An 18,851-nucleotide genomic window follows, 5' to 3' on the forward strand; every position below is an offset into this window, starting at 1 on the left:
AGATATATTATATCTAAATAAATAGATGTTATATGTTTTTATCAAAGCAAGAATTGGCATTTAGAGGGCATATGGAATATATTGGATCTAATAACAGAGGTAATTATATTGAACTTGTTTATTTATTAAGTATGTCAGATAAATAATCTATTAAAAATACATTTAAAGAAAGAATTAACTGATTGACCTGGAAGTCGGCTTCTCATAGAAACACAGCTTCCCTATCATCAAATGTCACGGCATGCCGCTGCTTACTACAAGCATATAAGTGTGTAACTAGACAGTGATGTAACAAGTGACTGAACTGATTAGAAACAAAGTAAACAACGGCACTTTACAATTTCACTTTTTAAATATATGGTTTTCCTGCATTTTGGAAAATTTTCTCAATTAATGTCTATAGGCATAACTAAGATGCTTTTCCATGTTTTGTGGCTATTGCTGTAATATTATTTTTTATACCATAAATTTCTCTGTTACAGCTTTAATTTCCCCAAATCTTGTTGACACAATTGGACATATTCTGCACCTCTGAACCAAACCTTACTCTACTATTCTATTTACTGGAGTTTCCAATAAGCAAAATAGTAGAGTTTAATCTATGAAGTTAGTTAATGATAATGAATGAACCTTACTCTAGTGACATTACCTACATTAAAATAAGGTACATTATTGAATTTATTTATTAAAAAGTAAATCTCATTCAGATTAATAATCTTAAGATCATTAGAATGAGTGAGAACAGTCATATTATGCTAATGGTAAAAAACTACATAAGCAATAAAAAGTAATTTATTAAGATTAAACCTTGTAGAATACTATATAAAGGAAAAAAGTTCGTAAATTTAATGTCACTTAATTTTATTTGAGAAATACACCAAAGAAAGGCAATGATAATGCAACGTAAGTGAAAGTGATTTTCCAATGTGTCCAAAAGAAATAACTGAATTAAATACTTGACTAATATTGATGCTCATTTTTTCTTAAAGTTTTGTAAAATTTCAAATTAAGCTATATTTTTGGTGATAGCATGATTATGAATATTGCATTATTGAAGGAATTATTTTCATGGCAATAGAACAATAAGCTAAGGCAAAAGTTCAAAAATCTTTAGTGTTGATGGTTAAATAGAACTACCAGATGAAATATAGTTTTTCATTTTCAGGAATAGTTAACATGATTGTCATTAGTGGTACTTTGGGGTTACTCAATTTTTTAAAAGTTTTAACTCTAGTAAAACTAATGTAGATTTCTGTTAAATATTTAGAAATCATTAAAGACAATTATTAAAATAATAACTTATAGTTGTTTTAATATATACACAGCTCATCTATTTTTAGATTCAATTTTAACATGGATAACTAAACTTAATTGTTTGGCTTGTTTTTAGAAATTAAATGTTCTAAATTGAATTTTAATATTAAAAATATATGTGAACTTTTATTCAAGAAAGTCTTTTAAAATATCAATAAATTTCTTTTAACTAAATTGATAATCAACATCTTGATTTTATATTTGAAAATGGAAAGTTATTTGTAAACAATGTGTCGAGCAATACAAAAATACAAGTTGATTGAAAAATTGCATGTATCAAAATATTAGTTTGCATAAATTATATTATTTTTATTTTTATTGACAAGACTATGTCTTGTTTGTAAAATTGCACTGCTGTCAGCAGCTGGACACCTTAGCGGTATGAAGGAGTACATGTCAGGAGTTGCAATTTGGCACAGAGTATTTGGTACCAAAATCATGCACACAAAAAAACCAGACTTTTAGGTAGTCAGGGAACTGAGAACTGAGTCAAAATAAAATACAAAATAGCAGCACTCTTTCTACAAGCAGGTGCTAGTGTGAGATTTGCTCATGCATTGCTCATTGGAAAGTTGGAAATGCAAACGTTGCAAAATTGAATTTTGACAAATGAATCTTTTAAAAAACCCATTTACCTTTCTGGTCATGACCTGCTGATCTTGACTGGTTGACCTGAGATATCTCATTTCAGCATCAGAATGTTTTTGAAACTAGATGGTGCTAAGTATAATTTTATATTAAAACCAATTTCCAATAACCAATATATTAACAAATGTAAAAACAAAAAAATATATATTTTTTGTTTTTACATTTTTATTAATATAAAAAAAAAATAATTTCGGATGATACAATAGCCACAATTATTTTTTTCAAAAACAGGAAATTTTCATTAGGCATCGACAAAAATTCCACCCGGGGCAACATGCAACAGAGAGAAATTTCAACATTGGATAGGTTTCACTGAAAATGCCTCGTGGTCGTGGCCATGGCCGAGGCTGACAAAGTTTGAACAATCGCACTCAAAACCAGTGATACCAAAGAAGATTGGAGAATGAGAATGAGACTCGCCATCAGTGTGGAAATGATTCTGCTTAATAGCAAGTCTCCCAGACAAAGTCTTGTCCCAAAAATGGCCTTGCCGTTTTACTTGTTTTTATTTTATGTCTCCCATCACAATATGACACTGTAGTGACTGCTGACTATTAATAGAAACTCTACTCTGACTTTTGTGTGAAAGTCATAAAATTGGTTTCAGTATTGCTTTGTTTATTAAGGAAGTGAAATAGTTTTTCTCCAAGAACAACAGATTTTCATTGTTAAGCATTATTTTCACCAGTCACTCTTATGCATATGTTGCAGATGAGTTTCATCAGAAATGGCTAGATTTTGCAATTCTTGTGAGAATTCTTTGGTATTTGTATTTTTTCACTGTATTTCATCTTATTTCTAAAGGATTGTGGTCCCACAATTGCCAGATTTGTCAACCCCAAAAGTATAAAAATTAATCCACACTCAATGAATGAACTAAAGAAGAACATTATGATGGTGATTGCCAGCATCAGTTTTTGGATACTCCACTAGGTGACATAAGCATGATAAAAAGAGCTCATGCCTACACTCAAGAACAAGGAGGCCATTTCAAACATATGTTGTAATTACATGATTTGGTTTTGCTTTTCTTAAAAATCAGATTATAAACTTTGTTTTTATCACCTTCTATATTATTGTATATTAACATACATGTACTGTACATGACTTTTCTATCATCCTGTATTGAGATTCAAACATCTGTATATGTAATTTGTATTAACAAATTAACTGTATATTTTAAAAAATTACTGGAATTTATTGTTCCATTTTCAATTATTGAAAAAATAAAATAAAGTATTGCTTTCAGACAAATATAGAAATGCTAAAATATTAAGGAGTCTGAATATTTTAATCTCGATTAAACATTTTTCACATATTTTGCCTTTTCATCACATCGCAACAATATGATTCAAATAAAGAACAGTGAAAAACTTTTCTTTCTAATGCTTTTCACGAAGAAATAAACAGTAGAATCTGTTTAATAAAATTGTATTCTTAATTTATAAAACCAAACTTTCAATTTTCTGTCAGCTTCCTGACTGATGCTATAATATTTTTCAAATGATCTAATAGATTTTTATTGGGCTAAATCACCTGGGCTAAATTATAGTTACTTTAATGATTAAAAAGAAAGCAATTTGGCTTACAAGTAGATGGTTAAGCTGCCATCTCTTAATGAATATAATAATTAGAAATAAATTTAAGTTTTAATTTAAATTTAGAATATTCTGAAAATAAAAATTGGTCTGGGGTGGAACTCGAACCCCACCAACTCCTGATTGTTGTAGGGTTGTGTTGCTAGTTACACTTCCCAGACCTTTGTCTGATCTTTGCTTCCAGAGCCATTAATTAATTAAATAATCTAGATATTACCATACTGGTTAATCACAGCACTGACTGGGGGCAACATTAGCACCCATGACCCTCCATTATCTAGATTATATTATAAATTCATGGCTCTGAAAATAAAATATCAAACTGGTGTCTTGGTGGTATAAATAGCAATGCAACTGTACAGCAAGCAGGAGTTGGGGATTAGAGTCTTATTCCTGGCTAATTTTCTCTTCTAGAATATTTTAAATTTAAATACAAATATAAACATCCATACTAAACATGATACATTACAATAGCTGTTACTTAGCCCAATGTAATACAGCAGTTTTTGTTGATTTATTCTAAATTTAGATTAAAAATTAAATTTATTTCTAATTATTGTATACATAAAGAGATGGCAGCTTAACTACCTACCTCTAAACCAAATTGCTTTTTTTTTATCATTAAAATAACCATAATTTAGCCAAATTTAAAAATCTAGTAGATTGTTTGGAAATTTAATATATTGGGTTGGTTGTTGTTTTTATATAGTTAAAAGATTTTTGATGCCTTTTCTATGCTACTGTTTAATATAATATATTTATTTTTTTAACAATGAGAATTATTTTTTATAGATTTTGTAACTATTATATTTATATTTTAAATAATATTTTTAGGAATGCTGGACGTTACGTTAAAACACTATGGAAAAATGTACATGTTGGAGATATTGTGCATTTATCTTGCAATGAGATAATTCCTGCAGATATTTTATTGTTAAGATCAAGTGATCCTCAGGGACTGTGTTATATTGAAACTGCAAATATTGATGGTGAAAGTAACTTAAAACAAAGACAAGTTATTAGGGATTTAACTTCTCAGGTAATATATTATAAAAGTATTTTTTAATGAAATAATAATACTGTTAGAGAATTATCTATAGTAATTTGAGAGAAAATAATATAAAGTTAATTAATAATAAATAACCAAAATTCTTATTATAGTAATTGTGCTTATAAAAATAAAATGGTAAGAGTGTAGGAATTGAATTATCAATAAAGACTACCAACAAAAAATTTAAAATAAGTGATTCTTATAGAAAAAAGCCTCCCAATTTCAAACATTGTCTTCAAATATTCCTAACACATAAGAATCAAAAGATATAGACATCTTTTTGTAATGCTGCACATAAAGAATAACATATGGATCAAGCATATCCCTGGAAAAATCAATTTAACATGATTTTATTTCTTTATTTACACTGTTTTGAACATTGTCAGATACATCAAAATGAGAATCCACATTTTTATGTGGAATTCAGATCATGCAGGGTATCAAAATCCTTGCACCAAAAGCAGCTGTTTTGCAAGCCAAATATGACTTTTACTCATTACTCATTTAATATTAATTTATTTCTAGGTTTTATAATATGTAAAAAAAAGAAAAGAGTAAATGAACTAATTAAAAGATGCAGCATTTGTCTTTTTGACTATTAACAAATCAGTGAAGGGTGGATTTCTACTTTAATTGACTAAACTGACTATATATGATGTTTCAAATAGCAAAATAGTCTAATTATGATTGCAATAGATTATTATTGAATTCTGGTGATAAATTTAATCTGTTGAGTGTAATTGAAGGCTTATTTTATTTGAATGCCATCTGTCAGAGGGATTTCAACAAACTGTTCAATACACCTGCAGTGCACCTCAGTTTCAGTTTAAAGTCCTGCATTCCTAAATTGAATGGTAGGTTCAGTTTAGGGATGTGGGATATCAGTTTCAAATTTCAATTGCTTGTTTTATTTAATTGAAGATGCTTTCTATGGTATTAATTCCTAATAGTGTTGGTTTTACATCATCTACTTTACATTAGTAAATTCACAGATACCTGTTATAATGGCTTCAATATCTGAAAACTGATATGGGATATTTTCTTGCTGATTTTCAAAATATAGGCATCTGAACTGAAGAAAAATCATCAATTTTTTATATTTTCTGAAAAGTTATGGTTTTGTGACGAGATGGTTTCTCAAATATCTGGTTCAATTTTAGAACTAGCTTTGTAAATACTCATTACTCATTTAATATTAATTTATTTCTAGGTTTTATAACATGTAAAAAAAAAGGAAAGAGTAAATGAACTAATTAAAAGATGCAGCATTTGTCTTTTTGACTATTAACAAATCAGTGAAGGGTGGATTTCTACTTTAATTGACTAAACTGACTATATATGATGTTTCAAATAGCAAAATAGTCTAATTATGATTGCAATAGATTATTATTGAATTCTGGTGATAAATTTAATCTGTTGAGTGTAATTGAAGGCTTATTTTATTTGAATGCCATCTGTCAGAGGGATTTCAACAAACTGTTCAATACACCTGCAGTGCACCTCAGTTTCAGTTTAAAGTCCTGCATTCCTAAATTGAATGGTAGGTTCAGTTTAGGGTGTTCAGTCCAGTTCAGTCCAGAACATTTTGAAATGTGTGAAAACAAGTATGAAAGGAAGTAGACCATGGAGTAGATATGGTATTGTTAAATTGACACTGTTCAAATATTTTCTTTATTTTATATGCATTATTCATTTTGTAACTTCACAACTTCTAGAATAAATTAATTTTCTTATTCTGAATTTTTACTTTACACACACTTAGTTGATCAATTTAATATTAGTAATTTTTAATATATTTCTATTGATATTCTTCTTTGTAAAGATGATTGTTGCTCATTTATAAATAGATATTTGTTACTAACATTTTTTATTTACCATGTTTCAAACAGTTAAGAGAGAATCTTTTGTAGATGTTTAAAAAATGTAGAGAATAAAAAGAATGAAATATGCATAAAATAATATTTTAATACATTTTAATAATAATTTAATATTTTTACTTTTAAATTGACCAATATATGACAAAAAATAATTTTTCAATATTCAAATATTAAGAAGCAGAATATAAATAATGATAAATATAAGAAATTGCTTTATTGGAGTTTATGTTACATCATTAACATAGTGTAAAACTAGCTCCAATAAAGTAGTTTCTTACATTTATCATAATTTTTCTCAGAAAAAAATTGTTTTTCACTTAGTTTTATAGCCAGGAGTAAATCTTTGGGAATTAGAAGGGCAAGATGAAAAATTTTATTGTTTTTATTTCACAAGCACAATAAAGTGCATTCACTCAGACACTGGGCAGCTTTTTATCCTTTATTTATTCTTTTTTAGTTGATACACATTAAAAAAGAATAAATAAAGGATAAAAAGCTGCCCAGTGTCTGATTGNATTTTGAATGAAAAATATTAAAATATGTACAAAATAAACCATTTTGAACACTCTTTTTTATTATTTATAAAAAAAAATATAGTTCTTGCATAAACAATGTTAAATTTTAACTGACTTAATTTTGCGAACGCATCTTTTTTATTTATATGGGTATCTTAAAGTCAGTTTTTTGCGCTAATGTTGCTAATGCACCATTTGAGCGAAAAAAAAATTGTTAAGGAAAAATTTTCTGTTAGCGAACCCTTTGTTAAATATTTCGAATATCACCGCTGTTTACAACTAAATTTAATGAATGAGAGATGCACGAGGTACAGAAAAAGCTCTAGAATTTATTTTCCTGACAGTCCTGAGAGTACAAAGTAACTGGTTTTGACTTATTTCTACTTAAGTAGTAGTTAAATAATTAAGAGATTAGGGAATTAGGGACATAAATAAAACCCTGCTGAAAGAGCCGGAATATTACTTAAAAGTTTAACCGACCCAATCTTTAGCCCAGTACAGTGGGGGCTGATTTCTTCGAAATATTAGATGTAATAAAGACAGACATTTTTCCAGTTCAACGAAAGTGATTGAAAAGTTGTAAATTTTGGAAATTTCCGTGAACAACACCTAGTCCTAAAACAAATTAGTTAGAAAACAAATGACGGAAAATCTATTAAGTTTAACATATTTAGACTTTTACAGCTATGGTGAGAAACATTTAAAATTTACAAGAATTTTGTCGCGTCTTTTGAGATATACTAGTGATGCAAATAAACAGGCATTTGACATTGACCGGTATGGGCACCCTCAGGATTTGGCAGCCCGCGTGCATGTACACACCACACACCTAGCAGGACCATCTCTGATTCCACTCTTAGGGAGCTATTTGACTAAGTGGTTAAGATTTAAAGAGTAAAGAATATTTTATGTTATTTTTATGTACATTTCATCACAAAGCTATATTTAATTATAATTTTCTTTAAAAGTATATTCATACAATTGAAGAATGTTTTGCACGAGGTATGTATATCCACAACACATTTTATTTCACCAAGTAAGTTTTTATAATTTTATTTTTAATTTTAGCCTTTATATCATGGCTAGCAATTCAGAATGTAATTGTGATATTGAAAATTTATTTTAAAAAAGTTTTGGCTCAAGATCATATAATGAAAAAGAAAACATTATTAAAAGAGAAAGGCCAATGCCTAAGTTAAATATAAACACTTCAGTAAAAAAATTTGTGACATTTTCACGATAAAATGGCTCTGTAAATGCATAAAAATGCAAAAATTGTTTTGTTGGCTTGCCTACTACTTTCAAATGAAATNTGAAAACTGATATGGGATATTTTCTTGCTGATTTTCAAAATATAGGCATCTGAACTGAAGAAAAATCATCAATTTTTTATATTTTCTGAAAAGTTATGGTTTTGTGACGAGATGGTTTCTCAAATATCTGGTTCAATTTTAGAACTAGCTTTGTAAATACTCATTACTCATTTAATATTAATTTATTTCTAGGTTTTATAACATGTAAAAAAAAAGGAAAGAGTAAATGAACTAATTAAAAGATGCAGCATTTGTCTTTTTGACTATTAACAAATCAGTGAAGGGTGGATTTCTACTTTAATTGACTAAACTGACTATATATGATGTTTCAAATAGCAAAATAGTCTAATTATGATTGCAATAGATTATTATTGAATTCTGGTGATAAATTTAATCTGTTGAGTGTAATTGAAGGCTTATTTTATTTGAATGCCATCTGTCAGAGGGATTTCAACAAACTGTTCAATACACCTGCAGTGCACCTCAGTTTCAGTTTAAAGTCCTGCATTCCTAAATTGAATGGTAGGTTCAGTTTAGGGATGTGGGATATCAGTTTCAAATTTCAATTGCTTGTTTTATTTAATTGAAGATGCTTTCTATGGTATTAATTCCTAATAGTGTTGGTTTTACATCATCTACTTTACATTAGTAAATTCACAGATACCTGTTATAATGGCTTCAATATCTGAAAACTGATATGGGATATTTTCTTGCTGATTTTCAAAATATAGGCATCTGAACTGAAGAAAAATCATCAATTTTTTATATTTTCTGAAAAGTTATGGTTTTGTGACGAGATGGTTTCTCAAATATCTGGTTCAATTTTAGAACTAGCTTTGTAAATACTCATTACTCATTTAATATTAATTTATTTCTAGGTTTTATAACATGTAAAAAAAAAGGAAAGAGTAAATGAACTAATTAAAAGATGCAGCATTTGTCTTTTTGACTATTAACAAATCAGTGAAGGGTGGATTTCTACTTTAATTGACTAAACTGACTATATATGATGTTTCAAATAGCAAAATAGTCTAATTATGATTGCAATAGATTATTATTGAATTCTGGTGATAAATTTAATCTGTTGAGTGTAATTGAAGGCTTATTTTATTTGAATGCCATCTGTCAGAGGGATTTCAACAAACTGTTCAATACACCTGCAGTGCACCTCAGTTTCAGTTTAAAGTCCTGCATTCCTAAATTGAATGGTAGGTTCAGTTTAGGGATGTGGGATATCAGTTTCAAATTTCAATTGCTTGTTTTATTTAATTGAAGATGCTTTCTATGGTATTAATTCCTAATAGTGTTGGTTTTACATCATCTACTTTACATTAGTAAATTCACAGATACCTGTTATAATGGCTTCAATATCTGAAAACTGATATGGGATATTTTCTTGCTGATTTTCAAAATATAGGCATCTGAACTGAAGAAAAATCATCAATTTTTTATATTTTCTGAAAAGTTATGGTTTTGTGACGAGATGGTTTCTCAAATATCTGGTTCAATTTTAGAACTAGCTTTGTAAATACTCATTACTCATTTAATATTAATTTATTTCTAGGTTTTATAACATGTAAAAAAAAAGGAAAGAGTAAATGAACTAATTAAAAGATGCAGCATTTGTCTTTTTGACTATTAACAAATCAGTGAAGGGTGGATTTCTACTTTAATTGACTAAACTGACTATATATGATGTTTCAAATAGCAAAATAGTCTAATTATGATTGCAATAGATTATTATTGAATTCTGGTGATAAATTTAATCTGTTGAGTGTAATTGAAGGCTTATTTTATTTGAATGCCATCTGTCAGAGGGATTTCAACAAACTGTTCAATACACCTGCAGTGCACCTCAGTTTCAGTTTAAAGTCCTGCATTCCTAAATTGAATGGTAGGTTCAGTTTAGGGATGTGGGATATCAGTTTCAAATTTCAATTGCTTGTTTTATTTAATTGAAGATGCTTTCTATGGTATTAATTCCTAATAGTGTTGGTTTTACATCATCTACTTTACATTAGTAAATTCACAGATACCTGTTATAATGGCTTCAATATCTGAAAACTGATATGGGATATTTTCTTGCTGATTTTCAAAATATAGGCATCTGAACTGAAGAAAAATCATCAATTTTTTATATTTTCTGAAAAGTTATGGTTTTGTGACGAGATGGTTTCTCAAATATCTGGTTCAATTTTAGAACTAGCTTTGTAAATACTCATTACTCATTTAATATTAATTTATTTCTAGGTTTTATAACATGTAAAAAAAAAGGAAAGAGTAAATGAACTAATTAAAAGATGCAGCATTTGTCTTTTTGACTATTAACAAATCAGTGAAGGGTGGATTTCTACTTTAATTGACTAAACTGACTATATATGATGTTTCAAATAGCAAAATAGTCTAATTATGATTGCAATAGATTATTATTGAATTCTGGTGATAAATTTAATCTGTTGAGTGTAATTGAAGGCTTATTTTATTTGAATGCCATCTGTCAGAGGGATTTCAACAAACTGTTCAATACACCTGCAGTGCACCTCAGTTTCAGTTTAAAGTCCTGCATTCCTAAATTGAATGGTAGGTTCAGTTTAGGGATGTGGGATATCAGTTTCAAATTTCAATTGCTTGTTTTATTTAATTGAAGATGCTTTCTATGGTATTAATTCCTAATAGTGTTGGTTTTACATCATCTACTTTACATTAGTAAATTCACAGATACCTGTTATAATGGCTTCAATATCTGAAAACTGATATGGGATATTTTCTTGCTGATTTTCAAAATATAGGCATCTGAACTGAAGAAAAATCATCAATTTTTTATATTTTCTGAAAAGTTATGGTTTTGTGACGAGATGGTTTCTCAAATATCTGGTTCAATTTTAGAACTAGCTTTGTAAATACTCATTACTCATTTAATATTAATTTATTTCTAGGTTTTATAACATGTAAAAAAAAAGGAAAGAGTAAATGAACTAATTAAAAGATGCAGCATTTGTCTTTTTGACTATTAACAAATCAGTGAAGGGTGGATTTCTACTTTAATTGACTAAACTGACTATATATGATGTTTCAAATAGCAAAATAGTCTAATTATGATTGCAATAGATTATTATTGAATTCTGGTGATAAATTTAATCTGTTGAGTGTAATTGAAGGCTTATTTTATTTGAATGCCATCTGTCAGAGGGATTTCAACAAACTGTTCAATACACCTGCAGTGCACCTCAGTTTCAGTTTAAAGTCCTGCATTCCTAAATTGAATGGTAGGTTCAGTTTAGGGATGTGGGATATCAGTTTCAAATTTCAATTGCTTGTTTTATTTAATTGAAGATGCTTTCTATGGTATTAATTCCTAATAGTGTTGGTTTTACATCATCTACTTTACATTAGTAAATTCACAGATACCTGTTATAATGGCTTCAATATCTGAAAACTGATATGGGATATTTTCTTGCTGATTTTCAAAATATAGGCATCTGAACTGAAGAAAAATCATCAATTTTTTATATTTTCTGAAAAGTTATGGTTTTGTGACGAGATGGTTTCTCAAATATCTGGTTCAATTTTAGAACTAGCTTTGTAAATACTCATTACTCATTTAATATTAATTTATTTCTAGGTTTTATAACATGTAAAAAAAAAGGAAAGAGTAAATGAACTAATTAAAAGATGCAGCATTTGTCTTTTTGACTATTAACAAATCAGTGAAGGGTGGATTTCTACTTTAATTGACTAAACTGACTATATATGATGTTTCAAATAGCAAAATAGTCTAATTATGATTGCAATAGATTATTATTGAATTCTGGTGATAAATTTAATCTGTTGAGTGTAATTGAAGGCTTATTTTATTTGAATGCCATCTGTCAGAGGGATTTCAACAAACTGTTCAATACACCTGCAGTGCACCTCAGTTTCAGTTTAAAGTCCTGCATTCCTAAATTGAATGGTAGGTTCAGTTTAGGGATGTGGGATATCAGTTTCAAATTTCAATTGCTTGTTTTATTTAATTGAAGATGCTTTCTATGGTATTAATTCCTAATAGTGTTGGTTTTACATCATCTACTTTACATTAGTAAATTCACAGATACCTGTTATAATGGCTTCAATATCTGAAAACTGATATGGGATATTTTCTTGCTGATTTTCAAAATATAGGCATCTGAACTGAAGAAAAATCATCAATTTTTTATATTTTCTGAAAAGTTATGGTTTTGTGACGAGATGGTTTCTCAAATATCTGGTTCAATTTTAGAACTAGCTTTGTAAATACTCATTACTCATTTAATATTAATTTATTTCTAGGTTTTATAACATGTAAAAAAAAAGGAAAGAGTAAATGAACTAATTAAAAGATGCAGCATTTGTCTTTTTGACTATTAACAAATCAGTGAAGGGTGGATTTCTACTTTAATTGACTAAACTGACTATATATGATGTTTCAAATAGCAAAATAGTCTAATTATGATTGCAATAGATTATTATTGAATTCTGGTGATAAATTTAATCTGTTGAGTGTAATTGAAGGCTTATTTTATTTGAATGCCATCTGTCAGAGGGATTTCAACAAACTGTTCAATACACCTGCAGTGCACCTCAGTTTCAGTTTAAAGTCCTGCATTCCTAAATTGAATGGTAGGTTCAGTTTAGGGATGTGGGATATCAGTTTCAAATTTCAATTGCTTGTTTTATTTAATTGAAGATGCTTTCTATGGTATTAATTCCTAATAGTGTTGGTTTTACATCATCTACTTTACATTAGTAAATTCACAGATACCTGTTATAATGGCTTCAATATCTGAAAACTGATATGGGATATTTTCTTGCTGATTTTCAAAATATAGGCATCTGAACTGAAGAAAAATCATCAATTTTTTATATTTTCTGAAAAGTTATGGTTTTGTGACGAGATGGTTTCTCAAATATCTGGTTCAATTTTAGAACTAGCTTTGTAAATACTCATTACTCATTTAATATTAATTTATTTCTAGGTTTTATAACATGTAAAAAAAAAGGAAAGAGTAAATGAACTAATTAAAAGATGCAGCATTTGTCTTTTTGACTATTAACAAATCAGTGAAGGGTGGATTTCTACTTTAATTGACTAAACTGACTATATATGATGTTTCAAATAGCAAAATAGTCTAATTATGATTGCAATAGATTATTATTGAATTCTGGTGATAAATTTAATCTGTTGAGTGTAATTGAAGGCTTATTTTATTTGAATGCCATCTGTCAGAGGGATTTCAACAAACTGTTCAATACACCTGCAGTGCACCTCAGTTTCAGTTTAAAGTCCTGCATTCCTAAATTGAATGGTAGGTTCAGTTTAGGGATGTGGGATATCAGTTTCAAATTTCAATTGCTTGTTTTATTTAATTGAAGATGCTTTCTATGGTATTAATTCCTAATAGTGTTGGTTTTACATCATCTACTTTACATTAGTAAATTCACAGATACCTGTTATAATGGCTTCAATATCTGAAAACTGATATGGGATATTTTCTTGCTGATTTTCAAAATATAGGCATCTGAACTGAAGAAAAATCATCAATTTTTTATATTTTCTGAAAAGTTATGGTTTTGTGACGAGATGGTTTCTCAAATATCTGGTTCAATTTTAGAACTAGCTTTGTAAATACTCATTACTCATTTAATATTAATTTATTTCTAGGTTTTATAACATGTAAAAAAAAAGGAAAGAGTAAATGAACTAATTAAAAGATGCAGCATTTGTCTTTTTGACTATTAACAAATCAGTGAAGGGTGGATTTCTACTTTAATTGACTAAACTGACTATATATGATGTTTCAAATAGCAAAATAGTCTAATTATGATTGCAATAGATTATTATTGAATTCTGGTGATAAATTTAATCTGTTGAGTGTAATTGAAGGCTTATTTTATTTGAATGCCATCTGTCAGAGGGATTTCAACAAACTGTTCAATACACCTGCAGTGCACCTCAGTTTCAGTTTAAAGTCCTGCATTCCTAAATTGAATGGTAGGTTCAGTTTAGGGTGTTCAGTCCAGTTCAGTCCAGAACATTTTGAAATGTGTGAAAACAAGTATGAAAGGAAGTAGACCATGGAGTAGATATGGTATTGTTAAATTGACACTGTTCAAATATTTTCTTTATTTTATATGCATTATTCATTTTGTAACTTCACAACTTCTAGAATAAATTAATTTTCTTATTCTGAATTTTTACTTTACACACACTTAGTTGATCAATTTAATATTAGTAATTTTTAATATATTTCTATTGATATTCTTCTTTGTAAAGATGATTGTTGCTCATTTATAAATAGATATTTGTTACTAACATTTTTTATTTACCATGTTTCAAACAGTTAAGAGAGAATCTTTTGTAGATGTTTAAAAAATGTAGAGAATAAAAAGAATGAAATATGCATAAAATAATATTTTAATACATTTTAATAATAATTTAATATTTTTACTTTTAAATTGACCAATATATGACAAAAAATAATTTTTCAATATTCAAATATTAAGAAGCAGAATATAAATAATGATAAATATAAGAAATTGCTTTATTGGAGTTTATGTTACATCATTAACATAGTGTAAAACTAGCTCCAATAAAGTAGTTTCTTACATTTATCATAATTTTTCTCAGAAAAAAATTGTTTTTCACTTAGTTTTATAGCCAGGAGTAAATCTTTGGGAATTAGAAGGGCAAGATGAAAAATTTTATTGTTTTTATTTCACAAGCACAATAAAGTGCATTCACTCAGACACTGGGCAGCTTTTTATCCTTTATTTATTCTTTTTTAGTTGATACACATTAAAAAAGAATAAATAAAGGATAAAAAGCTGCCCAGTGTCTGATTGAATGCACTTTATCGTGCTTGTGAAACAACGACATAAAACGACATGGTTTTAAATTAGTAAAAAACTTGATTGTGTTTTTTTTCCAACCAGCACTAGTCTTATTAGCTATAGTCCAAGTGTAAAAAAGTATATGTAAAAAACACATCTTTTCATACTTTTTCAGCACTTCTTTATACTGTACTTCTAACAAATGTTTTTGGCTTGATTTACAGGCCTCTTTTAGGTTAGAAGCCATTCTAATTAGAAGGAGTACTGCAATACTACTGTTACACATAGGCATTACAGTATTGCATCAGCTTGCTTATTGGTGACATTTAGCAAAAATTCTTATTTTATTGTGGCTGCATGCAACTCGAAAGTGAGTGATCAACATGTGAAGGAAAACAACATGATTGCAATACCCAGTGTCTCGTTATGTCCAGTTATGACAGTTGCATGCATCATATGCATCCAAATAGTTTAAGTCTAAGAAAATTTATCTATAATCTTCTGCCAGTCCACAAAATATTTTTCCTATTTTTGCTGGTCCACAGGTGTGAAAAAGGTTGAAGAATGCTGATCTATAGGAAATGTTGTTTTAAGATCGGCTGTGGTTCAATGACTTCATCATAAAAACTCTGATATTTTGTGATAGAAACCAATAACATCCTCTACTCTCCTATCCATTTAAATTGAAATTAACAGCAGTGAGCAAAAGTTTATTTAGTTTACATTAGCCTTCAGAGTAATACTTGACATATTTGGATGCATATTAGAGGAATAATAATTTTTATTCAAAAATCATTATTATGTTTTTATTTAAAATTTTTTCAAATTTCATTATTCGAAATTATTATTTACCATCTGGAATGATTTTTGATTCTAACTTCAGAGAAAGGACTTTTTATATAAGTGAAAGTTTAATCATTTTATGAATTTTATAAACAAATATTTTGATATATATTTTTGAAACTGAATCCCTGACTTTTTATTGATCTACTGTATTTGAGATGCTGTCTTTCATACTGTAGTCTGTTTCCTTCACATATTCATTAGGTAGACAAATCAAGAACAAATTGTTATGATAATTGCCAACAATATTTTATCTTCATCATCATTAGCAGCAATGTTGTAGCTGAGCGTATACACCAGTAATCTTATATACAATTTTATTTATTTTTCTGCTATTAAATTTATAATTTTACTTGGTGTAGTTTGGCCCAAGAAGCTTTGAGCTATTAAACTATACAACCAAACTCATTAGCAGTGAAGCTATATATAGCAGTATTTTAGAGAGACTGGAAACTGGTAAGTCAGTTATAGGCAATATTGAATGAATTCTGCATTACATTAATATTGTATAGTTTTCTATGAATGTAATTAAATATGTGCTTTATTAATTTAATAAGATTTACCAGAATTATTAAACAATTAATTAATAAGTATTTCATTTGCAATGTAGAAATAGGTTGTGTAGTTTTATTCATGAAATTAATTTAGAATTTTGTAGTAATAGAATAGTGGAATAATAACATGATAATATGTCTCACTATTAGTTTAATCTTATTAATCAAATTAGTAAGTCTAATTTAGATAAAATGGAATAAAAGTTAGAAATCACAAATGTTTTTCATGTAAATACAAATCATTTATAAAATTTCCAAACAAAATATTGAGAAGAATTTCCTTATAAAAAATCAAATGACCATCATTGTTTAATTTGAGTTAATAATGATGAACAATTACAAAATAGTAAAGAACATCATTTTGAATGCTAAAATTATTAAATGAATTTATATTTAAAAAATATTAGTACTTTAAAATATAAATTCTATTACAGTAGTTATTTATTTGTTCCATACAATTTAACTTTCATAGGCTTAATCTTTCATTAAAATCTGATTATTTAATTATGGAATACAATTTCAATGAAAATATAATTAAATGATTAAATAATTTGTTTTTATTTTAAAAATTGTTATATTTTAAAATATTTTTTAGTCTTTTTATTTTATAGTTTTAAAGAGAGTTGGAGAATTTAAAATTAAAAATCTCTTTGAAATCTCAAAAAAGTTTAAAAAATATAGATATATTTACTCACATATGTTATTTCTATAATTAAATAAAGTTAGAGAATCAGGTATAACTTTTATTTTATTTTTGTTCATGATACTCTTATTAATTCAGTATAAAATGATTGTTTTAATATAATGATGCCCTATTACCAAAATAATTATCTAAATAGATTTTTTATGTTGCTCAATACAAATGAAGTTTAGTTTCTTTGTGTTTTATTTTACGTAGTATGATCCAAAAGTTTGGGGACGGCTTAAAATTCCTTACCTTAAAAAGTTTATATTGCCAATGCACAACCACCTTCAAAATAATCACCTTGGGCAATGATACACTTTTGCCAGCGCTAATATAACTTCTGGAATCACTACTGGAAGCCATTTTTTGAAACCTCCCGTAAGGCCTCTTGAGATGCTGCTCTCACCTCATCTGATGACACAAAACGGTGTCCCTGCAAATGCTTTTTCATTGATGGAAACAAATAAAAATCACATGGAGCTAAGTCCGGTGAATAGGCGGGGTGTGGAAGCACATTAATTTGAGATTTGGCGAGAAACTGTGTGACCATTTGGGACCGATGTGCAGGTGCGTTGTCATGCAGAAGGTACCAGTCTCCACTTCGCCAGATCTGCGGCCGTTTACGACGAATGGATTCCCTCAAACGATGTAAAATGTCTAGATAATTGAGAGACCAACTCAACATTTTCCTCGTTCCGTGAAGTTGAAGGTTGGCCAGAGCGTTCATTATCTACGATAGATTCTCGGCCCTCTTTAAACCTTTGATTTCACCATGGTAGAATCACCGTACACCTTTCTTAGCAATTTTAAAGTCTTCATAGACGTTTTACCTAAACGCTGACAAAATTTAATGATGCAGCGCTGTTCTTGAAACTCCATTTTTATTACGTCGCAAAACAAAAGTAACTATCTCCGAAAAAAACAACAGCACTCGCGGTTTAATCATGTGACATGGGCGAAACCAACCTGAACACATAGGAAAGATTTGATAGAATCAATTTCATATGCTGACTCTTCAAATACATGCTTTTGTTGTCATACATTACTGCAGTCCCCGAACTTTTGGATTGTACTACGTATATGGATTTGAACAATAAAATAATGACTTAAATAATACACATAAGTAATGAATTCTAATAGTTTTAAATTCTTAAAAGAAAAATTCTATAAAATACGTTTGTTTACTTATGAAAATTTGAATAATAATTTTAAAGCATGTTCATGTTTTCTCTGCAGATGAAGATTTAGTTAACTTAATTTTATTCAAACATTTTTTAAATATCCAAAAGTTTATCAAACATATTATTGCATTATATGCTTGTAAAATTGGAACAGCTAGAATAATCTTTGTCTTCAAAAGTTTTGTTATACAGTATTAATTACATTCACATATTATGTATGTAGTTTTGTATTTTTCATACGTTTTTACATAAGTTTTCATTTTGATTTTGATTTCTTAATCTTAGAAGAATTTACAGTTGTATTATTTATAAATTTCATTATGTATTTGAATTTTAATAATAATTTAGTGAATTCAATTTACTTTTTAATAGCTTTTTTTTTATAAATTTAAAGTTATATAGCATTTTAAATAATGTTCATTA

The 18,851-nt window shown here is 28.1% G+C and overlaps 1 protein-coding gene across 3 annotated transcripts in view; it reads left to right on the forward strand.

Moving 5' to 3' along the window:
- Nucleotides 1–18,851, forward strand: part of LOC111639187 (probable phospholipid-transporting ATPase VD) — a 78,379-nt gene that overhangs the window by 48,126 nt on the left and 11,402 nt on the right. For all 3 annotated transcript variants that reach the window (XM_023384987.1, XM_023384985.1, XM_023384986.1), the window contains exon 3: nt 4,395–4,599. In XM_023384987.1, the coding sequence (XP_023240755.1) occupies nt 4,395–4,599 (205 nt within the window). The remainder of the gene's footprint in view (nt 1–4,394; nt 4,600–18,851) is intronic.

Source organism: Centruroides sculpturatus, unplaced genomic scaffold (genome assembly GCF_000671375.1).
Source record: "Centruroides sculpturatus isolate CEXI.00-Female unplaced genomic scaffold, Cexi_2.0 scaffold1162, whole genome shotgun sequence".
In the NCBI taxonomy this organism is placed as follows: domain Eukaryota; kingdom Metazoa; phylum Arthropoda; class Arachnida; order Scorpiones; family Buthidae; genus Centruroides; species Centruroides sculpturatus.